Source organism: Microplitis mediator, chromosome 5 (assembly GCF_029852145.1).
Source record: "Microplitis mediator isolate UGA2020A chromosome 5, iyMicMedi2.1, whole genome shotgun sequence".
Classification (NCBI taxonomy): Eukaryota; Metazoa; Arthropoda; class Insecta; order Hymenoptera; family Braconidae; genus Microplitis; species Microplitis mediator.
In genome coordinates this window covers 19,056,807-19,076,647 of record NC_079973.1, presented here as the reverse complement: position 1 = coordinate 19,076,647, position 19,841 = coordinate 19,056,807, and the positions used below count along the sequence as shown (strand labels likewise).

Here is a 19,841-nt window from a genome sequence, read left to right as displayed (position 1 = left end):
AATTTTATTAGTTAATTTTAAAAAAAGGTAAAAACATTAATTTAAAAAAGGACAATTTCGCCGAACTATAGATTTAAAAAAACTTACTTACAGTTGTTATCAATTAAAATTTAAACGAAATTTCGTCCCCTTTCTGGGTAAGCCTCGTAACTACTTTTTTTTTTTCATAATTAAAATTATGAGTGAAAAATATTCTTCGGTACTGCTATTGCGTAAAAAAGCTTAAAATTTTAATAATTATAACAGAATGTTCGAGAGACTTTTGAATTTTAATATTCCCATTAACGTACGTGTAACAGAATAGATGTTTTGAACGATTTCTAAAAAAATTATGATTTTGCAGTTACGAGGTTTACCCAGAAAGAGGACGATTTGTTGAATAAATTTTAGCCCACGAAATTTAAAAATTCGAATTATTAAAGTGACATGAAAATTGTACTGAAATTTATTCAACAAATTTCGTTTAACTCCCAATTGGTAACAACTGTAAGTAATTTTTTTTTTAATCTATACCTCGGAGAAATTGTCCTTTTTTTAAATAATGTTTTACTTTTTTTTAATTAATTGATAAAATTTTGATACAGTCATTACAATTGAAAGTCAATGAAAGTTTTAGAAAAGTGGGGGACACTGTCTGATGATCCTGAAATTAACATACAGTTAACAATTTTCGAATTTGTTTTTTAACAAATCGATTCCAAAAAATAAGAAAACTAAAAATTTATGAGTGTGAATGTAGCAGACATCAGACAAATTCCAAATTTTAAATCAATACAGTAAATAATTAATAAAATTAAATTTTAAAAAAATGCGCATTTTAAAAATTTAGAAATTAATCAGTGCATTTTTCATAAATATTATTTTTTTAATTATGTACTCTATTTATTTATAATTTTTAATTGGTCTAATGTCTGCTACATTCACACTCATAAAAATTTCTATATGTAGAAAATTAATCAAACTGTAGGAGCAATTTTTAAAAATATTTTTTTCTATAATTTATCGATTTTAATAAAATTCAAAAATTATTAAACGTCAGCTAACTTTAATATCATACTGTCTGAGAATGGCCTTAAATACGTCGTTCTAAAATAATAATAATAAAAAACACTTAGAGCATACTGAGCTAATCTGGTCATGAGCAATCTCTCTTTATATTTCTAGTAAAAAGAATAATTACTATTTTTTGCTTGAAAAAAAAAAGTTTCACGTTCTGTCGTAACATTGGTGATAAAAACAACTTACATTACATATATATTTATGCAAAAAATATAATTACAATATTTAAACACTCAGCCACAGAAAAACTTTTACGCGGGGTTAATAGATGGCAGTTTAACCTCAACTTCGCACCATCATTTTAAATATGTCATTATTATTTATTTAAAATTTTTCTCGTCATTCTTTTATCATATTGTCATAATTTTTAAAATACCCAATTATTTTTTTTCATTTAAATAAATTTGATAATTTATTTATTTCCATACGATCAATTATTTTATTTTTGAATCTCATGTGCGCTTCTAGTGATTGTTGGATAACTTCCGATTGGTTAGTAATCTGCAGCTGTCATTATATATAAATATATACGTCTTACACAAATACACTCATATTTTCATACTTCTATACATAAATAAGTGTATGAGTAATAAAACATTTGTGTGTGTGTATACAAGTGTATTTATTTATATACATTATGTAGTATACGTATATATGTGTGTATATGTACAGACTAACAATTACAAACAATAAAATTCTCTTGACGACTGCCAGTCACTTTGTAAGAACATTCACAATCACGACACGACAGAAAATACTCGAAAAATATTTTAATAAGAACTAATTATTATTTATTGCCGTTAAATTTTGGTGGTCATATAAATATATATACATAATTTATATATAAAACGTCATATTTATAAGAAGATAAACAATGTTCGTATTACAATAATTACGTCTTAAATTTACTAAGTGATTTAAATATAATTATTTATATTTAGTTATATTTAAATATATCAAATAATTTAAACATATTTTTTTTAGTAATCAGTGCGCATTAAGGAGTAGACGGAGTTTAAAATGAAGGCGATATTGTTCGCACTTAGTGCGATTTTGGCTGGTAAGTTTATTTTTGATACGTATATTTATATATATGTTTTTTGTTTATCAGCTGAAAAATTTTCTTTGTTATTGAAGAATTTTTTATTTATATATTATCTGTGCTTTGTTATAAATAACTTTTTATTGAGGTTTCATTCAAACAAAAGGTTATTTTTTTTTCTTTTGTTTACGAGTTTAAAATGATTTATGAGTTTCATTTATTATGGTTATAATTATAAATTTAATTATGATTTAGTTAATTATAAGAAAAATAAAAAATGAAGAAAAAATATCAAGAATAGTTGAGGTATTTTAGAAGTTTGAATAATTTTTATAATTTGACGTGTGCATTAGTCATGAAAAGAATAAAATTATGTACATGTTGGGTTTCTGATGAAGCTGGATGACTAATTCAAACTCCAGCATATGTGCTAGCGATCTTGTCTCATTGTACATTTATTTATTTATTCTCAACGAGTGGATGGTATTTTATTGCACCATTCCAATACTTATCACGGAACTAACTATTGAGTGTCATTTCATTTCCACAAATACTTTTATTAAATATTAATATAAAATAAAATAAACTAGCAGGTTTTTTTATCAATTAACTTGAGGCTTTATACCGTAAAATATTAATTAAGTGGGTGCTTATTTTTTATCAATTAAATTTATCTAATTTCGTATCATAGTAGATAAAAAAAAATATTTTGTTGAATTATTTTTTTTGAAAAAGATTTTTTGAGCACGTATTTGAATTTTTCTTATAAATAAACGTTGTATTTATGTTAACAAATTATTCATATGAGATATCAAAAGAGGAAGTATTCTTTTTTTTTTTTAATCAAATGATTACATTGTCTGGACCTTGTCCTCTCATGTCTACCTATATATGTATACAAATATTTAATAAAAAAAATTCATGATCTGTTGCATTACATACTTAAGAAGATATTATTTGCTTATAATTTTTTTCTATTATTTAAAGTATTAAAAATGCTATTTAGTTATTTAATTAATTGTATAAATAATTAAACAGTAATTTTATTTTCTAACGATAGTGAATTATTAAATTATTTATAAAAGTAGTCGTCGGCTATTTAATTATGTAGACAATGTTTTAATAATACTGGGAAAAATCGATACTTATATATACAGCATAAGGCAATTACTGTTATATCTGCAGAAAGCTTTTAGTTTAATTTGCTCATAAATTTTACCTGCTAAAAATAATTCAGATCAACCCAACTTTTTTGAAAATTTCGCTCAAAAATGTGTCTACTCGAGTGCTCGAGATTATCTTGACGACATGTACCTGAAGATCGAAACGTTTTTTGCAGAACGAAAATAGAAAAATAAAATGAAAAGTATATTTTCAGCCGCTGCAGAGAAATATTTTGGGGCCTTCTGACACAATACTACTCAGATGACTAGTTTCTTATGCTTGTTTGGGACTTACTGACGATCTAGAAGCTCACAGACTAAGAATATAAATTTTCAGCGGCTGCAGAAAATTATTTTGAGGCCTTCTGACACAATACTAAAATCAACTGGATCTAGATTTCTGAAATGTTTCGCATAGGTGCTGGTATGTCAGCCGAAAATTGCAGGCCACTCCCAGCCTCTGGGATTACCCCTAAAGTCACCCTTAAGCAGTCAAATTACGTAATTTTTTTCCATTTTCGGTGCGCGAAAAACATGATCTTCGGGTACATTTTACGACTAACTTATTTTCTGAAACTATTTTATAGCGAGACTTAACAACCTCTTTTTTTTTCTTACGATAAATATATATGCATATATATATACATATTTAAATCCTAAAGTAAAACACATATTTTTACAATTACACAGCACTTGGGCTTCACGACGTCAAAGATGTCCTTTGATCGACCCAAGTGCCTCAGTTCATAAAAATTTATTTGAAATTGGTTTGCTTTTTTTTCAAGATGAAATGTACATTTTTTATCACTGAGAGAAAAAAGTGTATATTTCCAAGTAAAATTTCTTAATTGAAGTATTAGTTTACTTGAATAGTGCCAAGAAAATATTTTCTCAATTTTAGTAAAAATGCATTGTCTGTAGCAATTTATGAGTAGACTTAAACAATTCTTATAAAGATAAGAAATATTATACTTCGATGTAGTAAATTTTTTCTTGTTTTTAGTATTATGAGTCAAGTAAACATGTTTAAATTAAATTTGATTTTTTTTTCTCTCAGTGCACTTGACATTTCATACTATTCCCAAAAATATAAACTTAAATTTTATTTTAAAGAAGAATAAAATATTCACTAAAAATATATAAGGTAAGAGACCCAGTACTCGATCAGGGAACTACTACTCGATCACTCATGTATTTGTATATCTATATTTAGTAAATTTTACTAAATATATCTATACAAATGCATGGAGTGATCGGGTACTAGGTCTTTTACCTTAATTAAGTTAAGATTAATTTCTGTACATAATTATTTCCGGTAAATCAACAAGATTCTATTAATTAGGTATTGAAGCATCGGTTAATTTTTTTTTCATTATATTTATTCTTTAAAATATTTGTAACGGACAATAAAAAAAATTATTGTACCCTAATTCGCTATTTAATTTGTCCAATAAATTTGATTATCAATAAATTTTAATAAATTGTAATTTAATTTTATTGTTTTAGTTTCAACGGCTTACATTATTGATGTAGCTCCAGAACATAAAAAAGTTTATCATTTACTTGGAGATGAACATTGTACATGGGGACCTGGATTCTGGTGTAAAAACATCACGTAAATAAATTATTAATTCAATGCTATTTATTATTATTTTTTTTATAATTTTTCTATTTAATTAACTGATGTAAATGAATTTTTGAATGTAGTAATGCAGCTCAATGTAATGCAACACAACATTGTATTAAGAAAGAATGGGAAACAATGAAAGTACCTGAAGACCATGGCAGTGTTTGTGAGATCTGTAAGGACATGGTTACGCAGGCAAGAGATCAATTGCAGAGTAACCAGACTCAGGAAGATCTGAAAGCTGTTTTTGAAGGCAGCTGTAAATTGATGATGGTAAAAGTAGTTATCGAAGAATGTGACAAGCTAGTGGATCAATTTGTTCCGGAATTGGTGGAGACTCTCGCTTCACAGATGGATCCATCAGTTGTTTGTTCAGTATCCGGACTTTGTAATTCGCCAAGAATTGATAAATTATTGCTTGAAAATGAGCAGACATTAAAGAAGGTAAACAAATTTATTTTATTCGATAATTTTTATCTGTTTTAGTTATTGTTCAACGCATTGCTACGACGTTTTATTGACGTAGTTATTTTTATATTATTTATTAAAAAATAGTAAATGATACACAGGGTGACCACAAACCGGGGATCTCTGGAATTATCAGGAAATTTAATGCAACCGCAAAATATTATGGAAACGTCCGGGGATTTCGAAAGTCACAAAAATTAAGGGATATTGAAAAAATTCCAAATTTTCAAGTGATTTTCAACAGGCTGTAACTCGAAGGAAAATTGTCGTACAAAAAAAAAGGCAAATTGTAGCTTGAGTGTCTAATTTTTGATCTGTTCTTGAAATTTTTTTATTATGCACGGTCCCGGAGTAATTCTGAAAAAACCATCGAAAAAAAAAAATTCCAAATATTCGCTCGGCTCAAAAACGGGCTACGAGCTTCAATAAATTTTTGTTGATAATTATGATTTATTTTTGATTACTTCGGAGCCGCACAATTGAAAAAATTTCAAGTCCAAATAAAAAATTAGACACTTTAAGCTACAATTTGCCTTTTTTTTTTTTTTTTATTTGTACGACAATTTTTCTTCGAGTTAGAGCTTGTTGAAAATCACTTAAAAATTTGGATTTTTTTTAATATCCCTTAATTTTTGTGACTAGTGTATTTTGAATTCATTTTAATTATAAAATTTCTTATTAAATATTTCGACTTACATATTTTTAATATCGAATAATCAAAAGTAGGCAATATTAATTTGTTTTATTGACTTTTTTTTTGGTTTCTTCTATGAATTAATCATCAAATTTAATTATTGACCATGAAAATATAATAAAAACCTTGAATATCTTAATGATACGAATAAAATTTCTGATCCAGGAAAAAATGTGAAATTTACTGGAAAACCGAGAAATATTAGGGAATTTTGAAATCATTTCTTTGTGATAAGGCCACCCTGAATACAGTAGATAAATTAATTTATTTAAATGCTTACAGACATATGGAAAAGTAATTTCATTGAAAAACGATGAAATTGAACCAGACGAATGCTCTAAATGTTACACCATAGTCACACATATGGAAGGTAAATTAAAGAATACGTCCAAAGACGAATTTGTTGACAGACTACTTGTGATTTGCGGAAACATGGGTTCATTCTCTGATGCTTGTTCATCAATTGTTCTTGTTCATTACAAAACACTTTTTGAACGTGTCCAAAGCGAATTTAAAGCTAAAAGTATTTGTCATTTGTCCGGCCAGTGTTCAAGTATTTTCCATCAGCATGAGGATGAAACCAAACCGGTTTGTTTTACTCTACTCAATTTCACGACAGTTTTTTTTAATTTACTGTATTTTTTAATATTCATTTATTTACTTTACAGACTCCCAAAGTGGAAATTCGCCCGTTATCTAGTGTAGGAATAGTTGATATTGGTGATGATTTACCTTGTAAATTGTGCGAGCAATTGGTAGGACATCTTAAGGATTTACTCGTTGCAAATACTACAGAAATTGAATTCAAAGAAGTGCTCGAAGGCTTTTGTAAACAAACAAAATCATTTGCATCTGAGGTATTTATTGTTATTTAGTAATTGTAATATACAAACTTCTAAGAGGGAAAGTGAATTAATGCACAGAAACTCTTTTATTTAAATACTAAAATTAAAACTTTATTTAAAATAGTTACTTCAGTAATAGATTTTTAATTTTATTCACTGAATTAGTCGTTACTGAGATTTACTGTAACTCCTGATGGAAAAAAAAAATTACGATAGTTATTAAAATTCTCATTGGAAAAATTAATCAATTGATTTTATCTCAGTTTTTTTCTACATACGTCAGTAAAAAATCTCAAGTCAAAACTTTTGACAAATTGATTAATAATATAAACAAAAAAAAAATTATCATCAATATTTACTTGAGATGTTGATATATTTTCGTTTAAACCAAAAAAATTTATCAATTTAATTTTAATTTGAAAAAAATTAGCTAATAAACTTCGCTTCTTAGAATTTAATGCTGAAAATTAAATTGAAAAATAGTTTTAAAATAATTAATTAATTTTTTTAAATTTAGTGCATATCAATCGTCGATCAATATTATCCAGAAATTTACGAATACCTCGTTAATGGATTGAAAAGCAATACAGTTTGTGAAATGGCTGGAATTTGCCCAGCACCTGGTAAAAAATTGGTAATTAAATTTTTTTTAATTATATTTAATAACTTTATAAATACATTTTGTTTTATTTTTTTTCTTTTTCTTTAATTAGGAAGGACCATTTATGCCACTCTTGCCACCCGACTCAGAATCAGTGGCCATTAAAATTTCTCAGGAAAGAAAAATCAAAAAAGTTAACAATTTAGGAGAAAATGGAGCCGGAATCAGAAAGTATCCAAAAACTGAAGCTGACGAGATGCAGCTTCCATCTGGAACGTGGGGCAGCTCACTTACATTACTCGGTATGCCGAATATGGATGTGAGTGGACAAAAGTCCTGTGCAATATGTGAATTTGTCTTACACGAGTTGCAAAAAGAAATGACTCAATCTTCAACAGAAGTACGTAATTTTAAAACAAACAAATTTTAACATTCAATTTATTAATTAATTAAATATTTTTTTCTTACTTATAGTCTAATATTAAACAAGCTCTTGGTAAAGTATGTGATAAAATACCCAATCTCGTTGAAGATATGTGCCACGAGTTTGTAGATCAATATGGTGATGCAGTTATCGCTCTTCTTGTTCAAGAAATTGATCCGTCTATGGTAATTATTTAAATAAAAATATTTACTAAGGGCATTCCCAGACCATCTTTCCACTTTTTAAAAATATTCAATGATCTTGAACTGTCATAAGCATATCAAAATTTTATCAATTAATTTCAAAAAAATTAAAGCATTAATTGAAAAAAAGACAGCGCAGTTACAATTTCACTGAGGTATAGATTTAAAAAAAAATTACTCACAGTTGTTATTTATTAGGAGTTAAACGAAAGTTGGTAAATAAATTTTAGCCTGAAAAATTTGACATTTCAATTTATTATGTTGATATGAAGATTTTTCTGGAAGTTATTTATGATACTAAAGTTAGCAGAGAATTGAAAATTTTCGGATTATTTTATTTCAACAAATCAATTACAAAAAAAAAAAAAAAAAAATATACACATGTAGAAAATTAAAAACACTACAGGTGCATTTATTAAAATATTTTTTTTTTTACGATTTATCGTTTTTAAAACTCTTAATTGATCTCTACTGTAAATAATTTTTCTAAAAATCTATGTCTCGGCGAAATTATAACTGCGATGCCTTTTTCCAATTAATGCTTTATCTTTTTTGCTTAATTAGTTATCAAATTTTTAATACGGTCATTACAATTGAAAGTAATTGAATATTTTAAAAAAGTGTGGGCACTTTCTGAGAATTTTCTTAATAAATCATTGAAAATTAAATATTTAAAAATAATTTTGTGTAAAGGTTTGTCCAATGGTGCATTTGTGTCCCACACAACAGGCAATGGAAGCTTGGGATCAAATTCCTAAAGAGCATATGTTAGAGAGTAAAATCCAAGACAAACCAAGTTGTCCATTGTGTCTTTTAGCTGTTAATCAACTTTACACTGTTATCAAAAGTAATAAAACTGAAGTAAGTTATTATTTATTTTTAAATAATTACCGAGTATTTTAATCACTTGAATTTATTTATTTATTGTTTGTTTTTTTTTTTTTAACAGGAGAATATTATAAGTGAGCTTGATAAATTGTGCAGCCATTTACCAAAAGATTTATCTAACCAGTGCGTTGAATTAGTCAAAGTCTACAGTAAAGAACTTATTGACATGCTTTTGGCAGATATGACACCACAAGAAGTTTGTGTTGCTTTAAAACTCTGCGACCCAAAGAAAAATGTTGGTCCGACAAACTTGAGTCCGACAAACTTCTATCCCACGGACAAAGATGGCGAAATTAGTAAGACATTTATAATTTATTTGTATAATCATATGCTCACTTGTAAAAAATATTAAAAATTATTCAATTTACTTACAGTAAGCAATGAAATTCCGTACTTTCCATTAAAACCATCAAAGCCGGTAATTTATGAAAAGGAAACAACAAAATGCGTTATCTGCGAGACAATTATGGAGTATCTAGAAAAAGCGATGAGCAAAAAATCAACAAAAGATGAAATTGAAAAATTAATTCATGAAGTTTGTGAATATCTACCAAAATCAGCGGCTAAGTCATGCGATAATTTTGTAAATGAATACGCAGATATAGTAATCACACTTTTGTCTCAAGAAGTCAGTCCCCGCGAGATCTGTACTCTTATTAATGCATGCGAAGATCAAGTCCAGCAAATAAGGGGTAATTAAATCAATGAAATATTACTTTTTTTTTTAATTTTTTTATTTCAGTAAGCAAATTAATTATTTTGAATCTCAATATTTTTAAATACTTCAACTCCAGAACAAAATGATCGAACAATTTTTTAGTCGATAAGATTTGAAAGTTTTTTTTGTCTAGTTACTTTAATTTTTTGTCATATTAAATAATTAAAGTAATTAATAATAATAATTATAAGTTATAATGTCTATTGTTTATTGTATTTATAATAAAATGTGTAATAAAAATATTAATCAATTATTTTACTGCAAATTATTTTGTTTGCATGTTATATTGTAAAATAATTAATAGAAGATATATATATTAACATTTTAATTAATAAGATAATTAGCTTATTAATTTATAAATTATTTAAATTATTACAGAATCGGTATCTGAGTGTGCGTTATGTCAAGCGATTATTTCATCCGTTGATAATTTACTAACAAATCCTAAAGTTGATGATAGAATTGAAGAAGTAATTAACAGTGCATGTGATTATATACCACCAAGTAAACACGACAAGGTATGCTTTAATGAGAAATAAATTTATTTTTATTATTAATTATTAATTAATATTTTTTCACCATGCCTGCGCCGAAAGTTTAAATTTTTGTCCTGTTTAGAGGGAAGAAAGTCATTAGTTGCTTGTATGAGAAAACTACTGATAAAAATTAGCACATGCGCCATTCTTTCTACAAAACAGAGGCAAAAAATTAAATTTTCAGGTGCAGATCTGGTGGAAAATTATATACACACCACGGAGGTGAGTAGGAAGTCCCAATCCGCGTGTTGGCTCGGGTAGACAATTGTACACGCAGGTTGAAATTTTCTACTTTCCTTCCCAGGTGTGAAATGTAATATTTTCATGATACCAGCATCGAAACTTAAAGTTTCAGTGTCTTTACCGCCAGTCGAAAGAAGCTAATTTCAGTCCAATGTCGTCAATGAATATTAGCAAACGCATAAATTGTGAATGCTTTTAGTCAGTGGGCAAAAACAAACTTGTTTCGTCCCTTGGGAAAAAACAAATAAAGTTTCTGTCCGCTGACGGAAAGCTTTCGCAATTTAAACTCCGATATTTGTTATTTGTTTAATAATAATTGAGACCATCATTTTTTTTTTACGTAAATGACAGTTCTGACTGTAATGAAGTTTTATAAAAGTTAGTGTCAATAATAAATAGTGTTTATAGTTTCTGCTTAATTATAAATTGCAAATAGCAATTTACGCGTACGCTAATAGTTGATGACATCATTGGTCTTAAATTAACTTGTTTCTGACTGGCTGCTGACACTGAAATTTCATGTTCCAATGCAATCATGAAAAATATAGTGTGTAACTCAGGATGAAACACGATTTTAGTCTGCGGGTGATGTCAACCCTACCCATATCACAATTTTTGTAAGTTCTTGAGCAAGTCTGTTCTCAAGATCGATAGGTGCTAGTATCTTTTGCTACGTATGTGTCTTGCTGCAGATACTTTTGACCAGATTTAAATTGCAAGCCTTACACAAGAAATTCGTGCCAGATTATAACTCAATTCTGGAGGAAGACTATAATTAAAAATAGTTGCGCATGGCTTGCTCAAGATTTGCTCAATGCTTAAAATCAACCTTAAGCCTTGAGCAGATCTGGAACAAGCCATGCGTAAGTACCTACAGTAAGTTATACTGGTGCAAGAAATGCGTCAGACACTTTTTCATTGCTTCGTGTTCAAGATATCTTTAATATTCTTGTGTACGATATCATGAGCAAGACATACACAAATCTTGACATAGGTTTTTTGACACACGATCTTGAAGGGAAAGACACATACGTAGAAAAAGACACTAGCAGCTAAGGGTCTTGCTCAAAATACTTACTTCAGAATCTTGCTCAAACACGTGCTATTTGGGTAGGGCAGCCAACTTCACCCTGGTTTGAAATCGTTTTGTTTCATCTTTGGTAACACGATATACTATTTTTTAATTACTAATTACTAATACTTGTTTTAAATTATTTAAAATAACAGTGTGTGATGCTGCTTGAAGTTTACGAGCAGAGTATTATCAACCTATTGAAAATGAACGTTGATACTAAAGAGATCTGCAAGAAAATGTCTCTCTGTTCTTCGACGGATATGTTCGCGATGACTCACGTCGATTTTCGTAATAATAGACTACAGCTTCGTAAATTAAATATTAAATAAATAAAATTACTCAGTTTCCTTTTTCCATGGCTGTATTTCCATTAGCAAACTTTCGTATCATTTAAGACTCTTAAATTACATTAAAAGAAAATTATATTTCTTATTATTACTTATAAGATATATTATTATAATATAATTAAGTGCTTTAAATTTTTGAATTTATCAATAGGCAATTGTGAATGTAATGTATAAATTTTTCGTAATGAATAAATGGAATGTAAAGTTATCAGATTACATTAATTAGAGTCAAGTATTTCATCAGTATCCAGTCTCCTTCTCACATATTATAAAAAAGTCATTTTTTTTTAATGACTAGGATAAATTTATTAACAAAATCGACTTATTTTTATTTTTTAATAAAAAATAATGTTTAGAGATCCACTTTTTAAGAGAGCTGAGGGCTGGGTAGTTTACCCCAATTGTATTTTTATAATTAATCATTAAGAGTTTATTTTTATTATAAATCTACAATATGTATTTATATGTAACAGTAAAAAAGTTAATAAATGATAGTGATAAATTTATTTTTTTTTTAATTTCTAGATTATTGAATAATTGTAATTCTTTATTTCAATGTATAAAATACAAGTTTAAAATTTTTTTTTCTTATTTATATTTTAACTTGCTTTCTTGCCTGCTTGCAATAATTTATAAGACAATTAAATCTTAATCACACACCAATACAAAAAAAATCTAATATTTTTCTGCCTACCTGCCCCTGAAAGTTTAAATTCCTGTCCTATAGAGAAGAAAGTCGTTCTTTATTTCTTTGAAGAGAAACAAATGATAAAAATTAGCGCATCCGCCATTCTTCCCATAAACAGAGGCTCAAATTTAAACTTACTTTCAGGTGCAGGTATGCTAAAAAATCGTATTCACACCACGGGTGAAAGTACCCTGATAGCCACACCTTGCTCAGCAAGTTCTGCAGTGAAACATTTTCGGCTAACTTAACGACAAGTTTCTGGCAAGCCTTGGCTGGATAATACTTGCGTGCAAGTTGATGCAAATCAACTGCCGTCATCTGAACGTAATTTGACAGAAAAACTTGCTGTCAATTTGAAGTGAAACTTTCAATCAGCTTAACGTCATTATCTGACGGTAACATTTGAACTCAAATTGAATTCTAGTTACAGACAATCTACTGTCAACTTAACCGCAACTGTTTGCTCTCAAACATTTGCTTTTAAGTTGGCTTCAGAATACGGCTGCAACTTGAAGTTAACTTGCTATCAGGGTAGGACATATCTCAATCCGCGTGTTTGTCATCCTCGACTTCGGCTCGGGTAGGCGATTACACACGCCGGTTGGAGTGTCCTACTTTCCTCCCTTGGTGTGAATTCACTATTAATTTGAATAACAACTTAACAGCCAATCTTTATTGCTTATATCACTCTTACTTAGCACTTGTTGCTTCCTTCGTTCACTTCGTCGTCTCGCCCACCTTTATTGTACTGCATCCGTAGTTAATCTTCACCTTCAAGATCTGCTTTCCTAATTCTATATCCACTGCTTGACCTTTCCATTCCTCCAAATACTCTCTGATGTCCTTTTTGACATTTTTCATTATCTCCTGACATCTGAGCATGTGTTCTAACGATTCGTATTCAGCACTGCGCAGCCTATGGATTATCTAATATTTATTTTTTATCTATCAGAATAGCACTTGGAATTTCTCGAGCATTTTTAGTCTTGTAATTATGATAAAAAATATAAATACCTTTAAAGAGGGTCTATAGTAGTTTTTGTCCAAGCTTTTCTCTCAAACAAAACGTCTAAACGAAAAATTGAGAACGAGGCTCGATGCATTAATCTATAATCTAGCAGTCTACGTTTTCATTTGTGTTAAATTTTCATTTGTTTAAGAGAAAAATGTGGACAGTTTCCATTTACTGCGCAAGTGCAACAAGAATAATACCGTTTGTCGACTTGACTGTGACAGAGAAAAAAGTTCAACCGCTCTTAAAGTAGTCTTGGATAAAAATGATTATTAATGATTTTAAAGGAAAAAACGCTGACCTAAATTAAAGGTCACTCAAATTATTACTAGCATCTTTAAGAAAAATTTCATCATCATTTCTAGCTAGGACTGAAATTCTCTTTAATTTTTTAGAATCTCAGAATTTCCTGCTATGACTTTTCTCTAGTCGGTTCAGAAGCTATACTGGGGTTTAAAAAATTAATGTTCAGAATAAGATGCTACCGCTGCACTCGATGTATATTTTACGCGTCGATGCTGAAGTTGCAACCCCAAGTCGAAGTAAAAGTTTGAAATCCTCTTACTCAAATCTTTTCTGAAACTTGTAACTCATATTTCGCAAAAATGTATTTACTTACCTGTTAACTTTTACCTATTATTTGACTAGATTATGACGTACTTATAAAATGTACTTTCACATTAAAGTATAGAAATTGCTTATACATTTTTACATATAATATAACTTTTATAATATTTTTTTTTTGCTTTTACTTAAAGACAAACAATATTAATGTTTTTTCAATGAGCACACGTAAAAAACGGATCTCAAAATTGAATTATAATTACTATGAAGAAAGTAACTCGAAACCATTGATGAATCCGATAGTTTTTACTTTTGGCATAAGTGAAAAATTACATCTTAAATAAAAGATACCAACACTTAGTAAAAAATACAAACGCTTAGTAATTTTTAATTTGTAATAACATATTTTACTAATGGAATAGTAATTTTTAACTTTTGTCGAAAGTAAAAGCTATCGGATCCCATTAATGGTTTCGGTTTACTTTACACATAGTAATTTTTGCTCACTTTTTTTTCCGTGGCACTTATTAATATTAAATAAAATAAAATTACATAAAAAACGGAATAATAGCTTTTATTTATTAATACCAGAAAAATATAAAGATCTACTGAGATCGAGAGTAAATTTACTCGCTACAAAAAAAAATATTACAACAGTTTTCTATATATTTTATTTTTTAAGAGGTTTAAAGTATGAAAATTTCCTTAAATAACGCAATCGATATATTCAAAGTAATAAAAAAAAAATAAATAAATAATTTACTCGGACTCAGAACCATTAACATTATTATCAATATTGTTATGTCCAATGTCATTTTCAACATTATTATCACTATGATATCCATTAGAAATAGGGACATGTTCAACAGAATTGCTGCTTCGTTCACTTTTAATTGAATCTGAAGATCCAGAACGAGCGCTTTTACTTGAGCTCAAAGATCTAGATCTAGATCTAGATTCTCGAGAGCAAGGTTGCGAGGATTTATCAGAACGTTTGTCATCGTCATTTTCATTTTTTTCTTCTTGCTCACTCTTATTGGCTTCACTATCGTCATCATTGTCTTCAACATCATCAGAATTCAGTGGCTTGAGTTGCCGAGCGCGTGATTCTTGGACTTTTAATTCATGGCTATTCAAACGACGATGCTTGACAATCAATTTAGTGCGACTTAGATGATCACCAGCTTGTCTTCTTCTCTTATTCAAACGAACTCTTGTCTCCAGCTCATTAAAATACAATCCGTCATCTCTTAAAACCATAAAATAATTCTCTTCATAGCCTTCAGTTGTTTTAGATTTAACGTTCCAGTTATACTCTTTGTACATTCTGTACTCATAGCTCTCGCCATCACGATAATCAAGACCCACCTCTTTGTCATTTTTACGCTTCTCAAGAGTCTCGTCAGTCGGTATAAAATACGCAACGAATTGTTCTTCATTTTCGTCCATAACTCCACGTAGCATTGCTTGGGACATGATGTCCATCTGCTGGGACAATGAGTATCCAGGCGGCGTAGGATCGGCATCAAATATCACCTGAGCACAAGGATGCTTCCAGAGTTCAAAGTCTGGATAAACAGGCAAGACTTGAACAGGATAAACATTTCGTTTGCTGTGATGTTGCTCAATAGGTTTTTTAATGTCTTCAAATGTCTTCTCAATGGCTTTTATTTGATTTTCATGATCCAAATAAACAAGTCCTTCAGCGATATATTTTTTGATACTAAAACCACCAACTTTAGCTTCCATTTTATCAGCATTCTGTGGCTGGAATCTCGTTGTTTCTGTTGATATATACTCAGTACGACGTAACCATGATACACTTTTAGCATGATTTATTGATCTCTTAGACTCTGGTAGTGATAAATAATCATCTTCGAGCAACTTTTCATCATCAGGATGCAATTGTACTTCTGATTCTTCACTTTCATATTGTTCAATGTTCGTTAAATCAACTTCTATTCCCATACTATAATCCGTCAAAAATTCATACTTGTGATTGCGTTCCAACGACGATTGGGTGTACTTTGAAAATCTAGATTATTTTTTAAATTTAACATCAGTTTTATTATTTTATGACAATAAAATTAGAAGATGGCTCATAATTTTATAATTTTTGAATAAACAAATTCAATATTAATAGAAAAAAATATGAGTGCGAATGTAGCACCCGATGAAAAAAGATTTTATACAATTGTATAAAATTATATACAAAAAATGGCCCGATCCAATTGTATACAACTATATAGAAATTGTATACAAGCCTATATAATTATATACAATTTTATACAAATTATAGACAATTCTATATAATTATATACAATTCTATATAATTGCAATATGTAGAATTGTATACAATTTGTATAGAATTGTATACAATTTCTATCCAAATTGTATACAATTGGATCGGGCCATTTTTTCTATCCAATTATATATAGTCTATATATAATTATATATAGTCCATATATAATTCTATACAATTGTATAAAATCTTTTTTCATCGGGCAGGCATCAGACGAATTTAAAATTATAAATAAATAGAGTAAATAATTAATGAAATAAAATTTTTAAAAAATGCGCATTTAAAAAATTAATAAGTGTATTTTTTATGAATATTATTGTTTTTATTATTTACTCTATTTATTTATAATTTTAAATTTTTTGATGTCTGCTACATTCACATAAGTGTGAATGTTACTGACAAGTGGGAATTTTTCGAATTTAAAAATAAATAAAATCTCAGTAGAATAAAAATTAAAAAATGCGTATTTAGATAAATAAAGAATCAGTACGTGCATTTTTTCAAGTTTCATCATTTCAATTCATTTATTTATTTATTCAAAATTTATCAAGTCTTATCTCATGTCTGATCTCTGCTACATTCACTCTCATACATTACACTCATAGAAAAATTCCTAAAATTGTAATCCTGAAGTTAGCAGATAATTAACAATTTTCGAATTTCTTTTTCAATTAAATAATTACGGAAAAAAAAAAAAAAAAAAACAAATATACTCATGTAGTAAATTCAAACATCTTCAAGTGCATTTATTTAAAATATTTTTTTTTTAACAATTTATAGTTTTGAAAAAAAATCAAAGAATTATTAGACATCGGCCAAATTCAGTATCATATATAATTGTATACTAAGGAGTTTATAAAAATTAAAAAATTATAAGCATTTGTATTAACATTTAAATTAAAATTAAAATAATAATTGAATCAATTAAAAATACCTTCCAGATTTAAATGGAAAAATTAGAAATTTTAAATCAAAAGGAATGTCGGGAAGTTTATTAGAATATTGAATACGACACAAAAGTTCTGAATGTTTTAATTCTAATGCAGGTGTTCTTATTTCTGCTGGAAATTGGCTTATAGTCTCGTGCTCCAGAGGAGTTACTATTTCAATAGGTAGCATTTTTATTCAAATAACATACAGTTTTAATGCACGTTAATTTTTATTTTAGATTAAATTTGGATGCGTAATACACAATAGTCACCATTACGTGTTAACGTACTGACGTCTGATAAACAACTGAGATCTTAGTATCGTTTTAAGAAGAGAGTTTTATTCGTTTTCTATCCCTTCTACTAAAATCTCTTTTCTTTTTTGCTTTACTATGCAAACATGCAAACATGCTTTACTAAAATAAGAGATTATTAACGAAATGCGCATGTGTCTGCAAGTATTAAGACAAAATAAGCCGATGATACCCGAAGATACTTTTTTCTTGGAGCTACCATATTTAAATATAACTGAGGACAAAGGAATGTTTTGAAATTCGAATAACCTAACAACAAACATTTGAAGTTCACAAAGAAACTATAATGGAATCAATGAGTGTGAATGTCCCTGATTAAAAGAAACGATTAAAAACGATTCAATTATATTACTATATAGATATACATTTAACATTGAGTGAATCGTTTTGTTTAATTGGGGGCAGACATCAGACAAACTTAAAACTATAAATAAATATAGTAAACAATTTAAAAAATAATATTTATAAAAAATGCACTTCTTAATTTGAAAATTTTTTAAATGCTCATTTTTTTTTAAATTTAATTTGATTAATTATTTACTCCATTTATTAATAATTTTGAATTCGTCTGATGTCTGCTACATTCACACTCATATGGAATGAACCCTTCAGCACTCAAAAAAAAAAAAAAATTAAAAATATGCAAATGTAGAAAATTAAAACAACTGTAAGTGCAGTTTCTTGAAATATATTTTTTAAATAATTTATCATTTTTACCAAAATCCAAACATTATTAGACGTCGGCTTACTTCAGTATCATCTCGATTTAAACAAATTAAATTATCGAAATGAAAAAAATTTTTAATATACCACGTTTTTAAAACGGACTGCTTAAAAAGTATCAAATAATTTCTCTGAGCCTTATGAAGATTTAAAACCACATAAAAATTCCGAACTTCTTACAGATAGTCCTGGAAATTTATGATTGTGAATTTTTAATAGCTATGAAAATACTTGTAAGATTTAAAACGAAAAACGTGGGGTAGATGCAACAATTAATTGATGTATCATATCAATCGATGTGGCTTTAAATCTTCATAAGACTCAGATAAATTATTTTATACTTTTTGTCCGTTTTAAAAACGTGGTATATTAAAATTTTTTTTATTTCGATAATTATTTTCTGTTTTTTAGTATTGCGTTTGTGAAATTTTGAAATCGATTTTAAACACCTGGATTAAATAATGACAAAGGCACCTACCAATGATATACCAAACTCATTTTTTAAAAGATTTATATTTAAAAATATTTAAACAAATCAAAGCTAGCTTCTTTTTATCTGTCACCCAGTTGTGAGCTATATTCAAAAATATAACTCATCCAGAAATTAATTTTGAATTGATTATAAAATTTGTACCAAACAGACAAACAAACGAATATCAATTTTTTTTATTTTTTTCTTCCTCTTCTACTGCTTCTCCTTCTTGGTTTCTTTTAGTTTTTTTTTTTTTTTTCGTTTTCTTATATTGTCATCTAATTCTAAGCTGGACCTATATTCCAAATTTCAAGTCTCTAGTTACCCAGGCGGCACAAAAAAAAATTGTTGACTTTTTGTTGAGTTTAAGGCAACAATTTGTTAGAGTGTAACTAATTGTTAACATAAAGTTAACAATTTTTTTTTAGATAGTTTAAAATCAATTACAAAATTCCACTCGACAGACATACATGAAAGCGAGTTAATAAAAACGTGGTAAAAAAATTAAATTTTGTAACTAAAAAAATTTTTTTTTTTTACGGCTCATTTTTCTCCACATTTTGACTAAGTATTCATAAATTTCATAATACTTTTGTTTTAATAAACCAGTAAAGTAAGTAAATATAATAATAATAATAAAAATTACTATTTTAATAGTAAAATTCCGAGAATATAACATTGTAAAGGGATCTCATATTTCTTTCAGTTTCACTTGCTCTAAGGTTTCTAAGAATTTCATTGTATTTATTCAAGTCAAATGTTTGTATTATATTGTATTAACTAGTATTATAAATTATTATCACTTTTAAGATTATTTTCACATCCGAGATCCGAATGTACCATGTTACCAATGGTATTAATAAAATGAAATACTGTAATAGTAAAATATTTTATTTTATTTATA

The 19,841-nt window shown here is 27.9% G+C and overlaps 2 protein-coding genes and 1 long non-coding RNA gene across 4 annotated transcripts; 1 reads left to right on the top strand and 2 right to left on the bottom strand.

Annotated features, from left to right (window-relative positions):
• Nucleotides 1-1,741: 1,741 nt before the first annotated feature.
• On the top strand, nucleotides 1,742-12,441 carry LOC130667876 (prosaposin). 2 transcript variants are annotated; one of them, XM_057469774.1, is made up of 14 exons: nucleotides 1,742-1,935; nucleotides 2,044-2,119; nucleotides 4,771-4,879; nucleotides 4,972-5,335; nucleotides 6,336-6,641; nucleotides 6,722-6,910; nucleotides 7,416-7,532; nucleotides 7,612-7,899; nucleotides 7,974-8,108; nucleotides 8,820-8,987; nucleotides 9,076-9,310; nucleotides 9,389-9,706; nucleotides 10,111-10,250; nucleotides 11,739-12,441. In XM_057469774.1, exons 2-14 carry the CDS (start codon nucleotides 2,080-2,082, stop codon nucleotides 11,913-11,915), a joined length of 2,586 nt encoding a protein of 861 aa, XP_057325757.1. In that variant the 5' UTR covers nucleotides 1,742-1,935; nucleotides 2,044-2,079; the 3' UTR covers nucleotides 11,916-12,441. The 2 variants fall into 2 exon arrangements, with proteins under 2 accessions (XP_057325757.1, XP_057325758.1); XM_057469775.1 differs by having other exon boundaries at nucleotides 1,742-1,971.
• On the bottom strand, nucleotides 9,665-13,798 carry LOC130667877 (uncharacterized). The gene is made up of 2 exons (XR_008989917.1): nucleotides 13,636-13,798; nucleotides 9,665-13,537 (listed from the first exon to the last, which is right to left on the bottom strand). It is a non-coding gene; the product is annotated as an uncharacterized LOC130667877 (long non-coding RNA).
• A 967-nt stretch (nucleotides 13,799-14,765) lies between these two features.
• Nucleotides 14,766-17,783, bottom strand: LOC130668301 (RNA polymerase II-associated factor 1 homolog). The gene is made up of 2 exons (XM_057470525.1): nucleotides 17,434-17,783; nucleotides 14,766-16,232 (listed from the first exon to the last, which is right to left on the bottom strand). The coding sequence occupies exons 1-2, from the start codon at nucleotides 17,616-17,618 to the stop codon at nucleotides 14,957-14,959; spliced, it is 1,461 nt and encodes a 486-aa protein (XP_057326508.1). The 5' UTR covers nucleotides 17,619-17,783; the 3' UTR covers nucleotides 14,766-14,956.
• Between the last annotated feature and the right edge of the window lie 2,058 nt (nucleotides 17,784-19,841).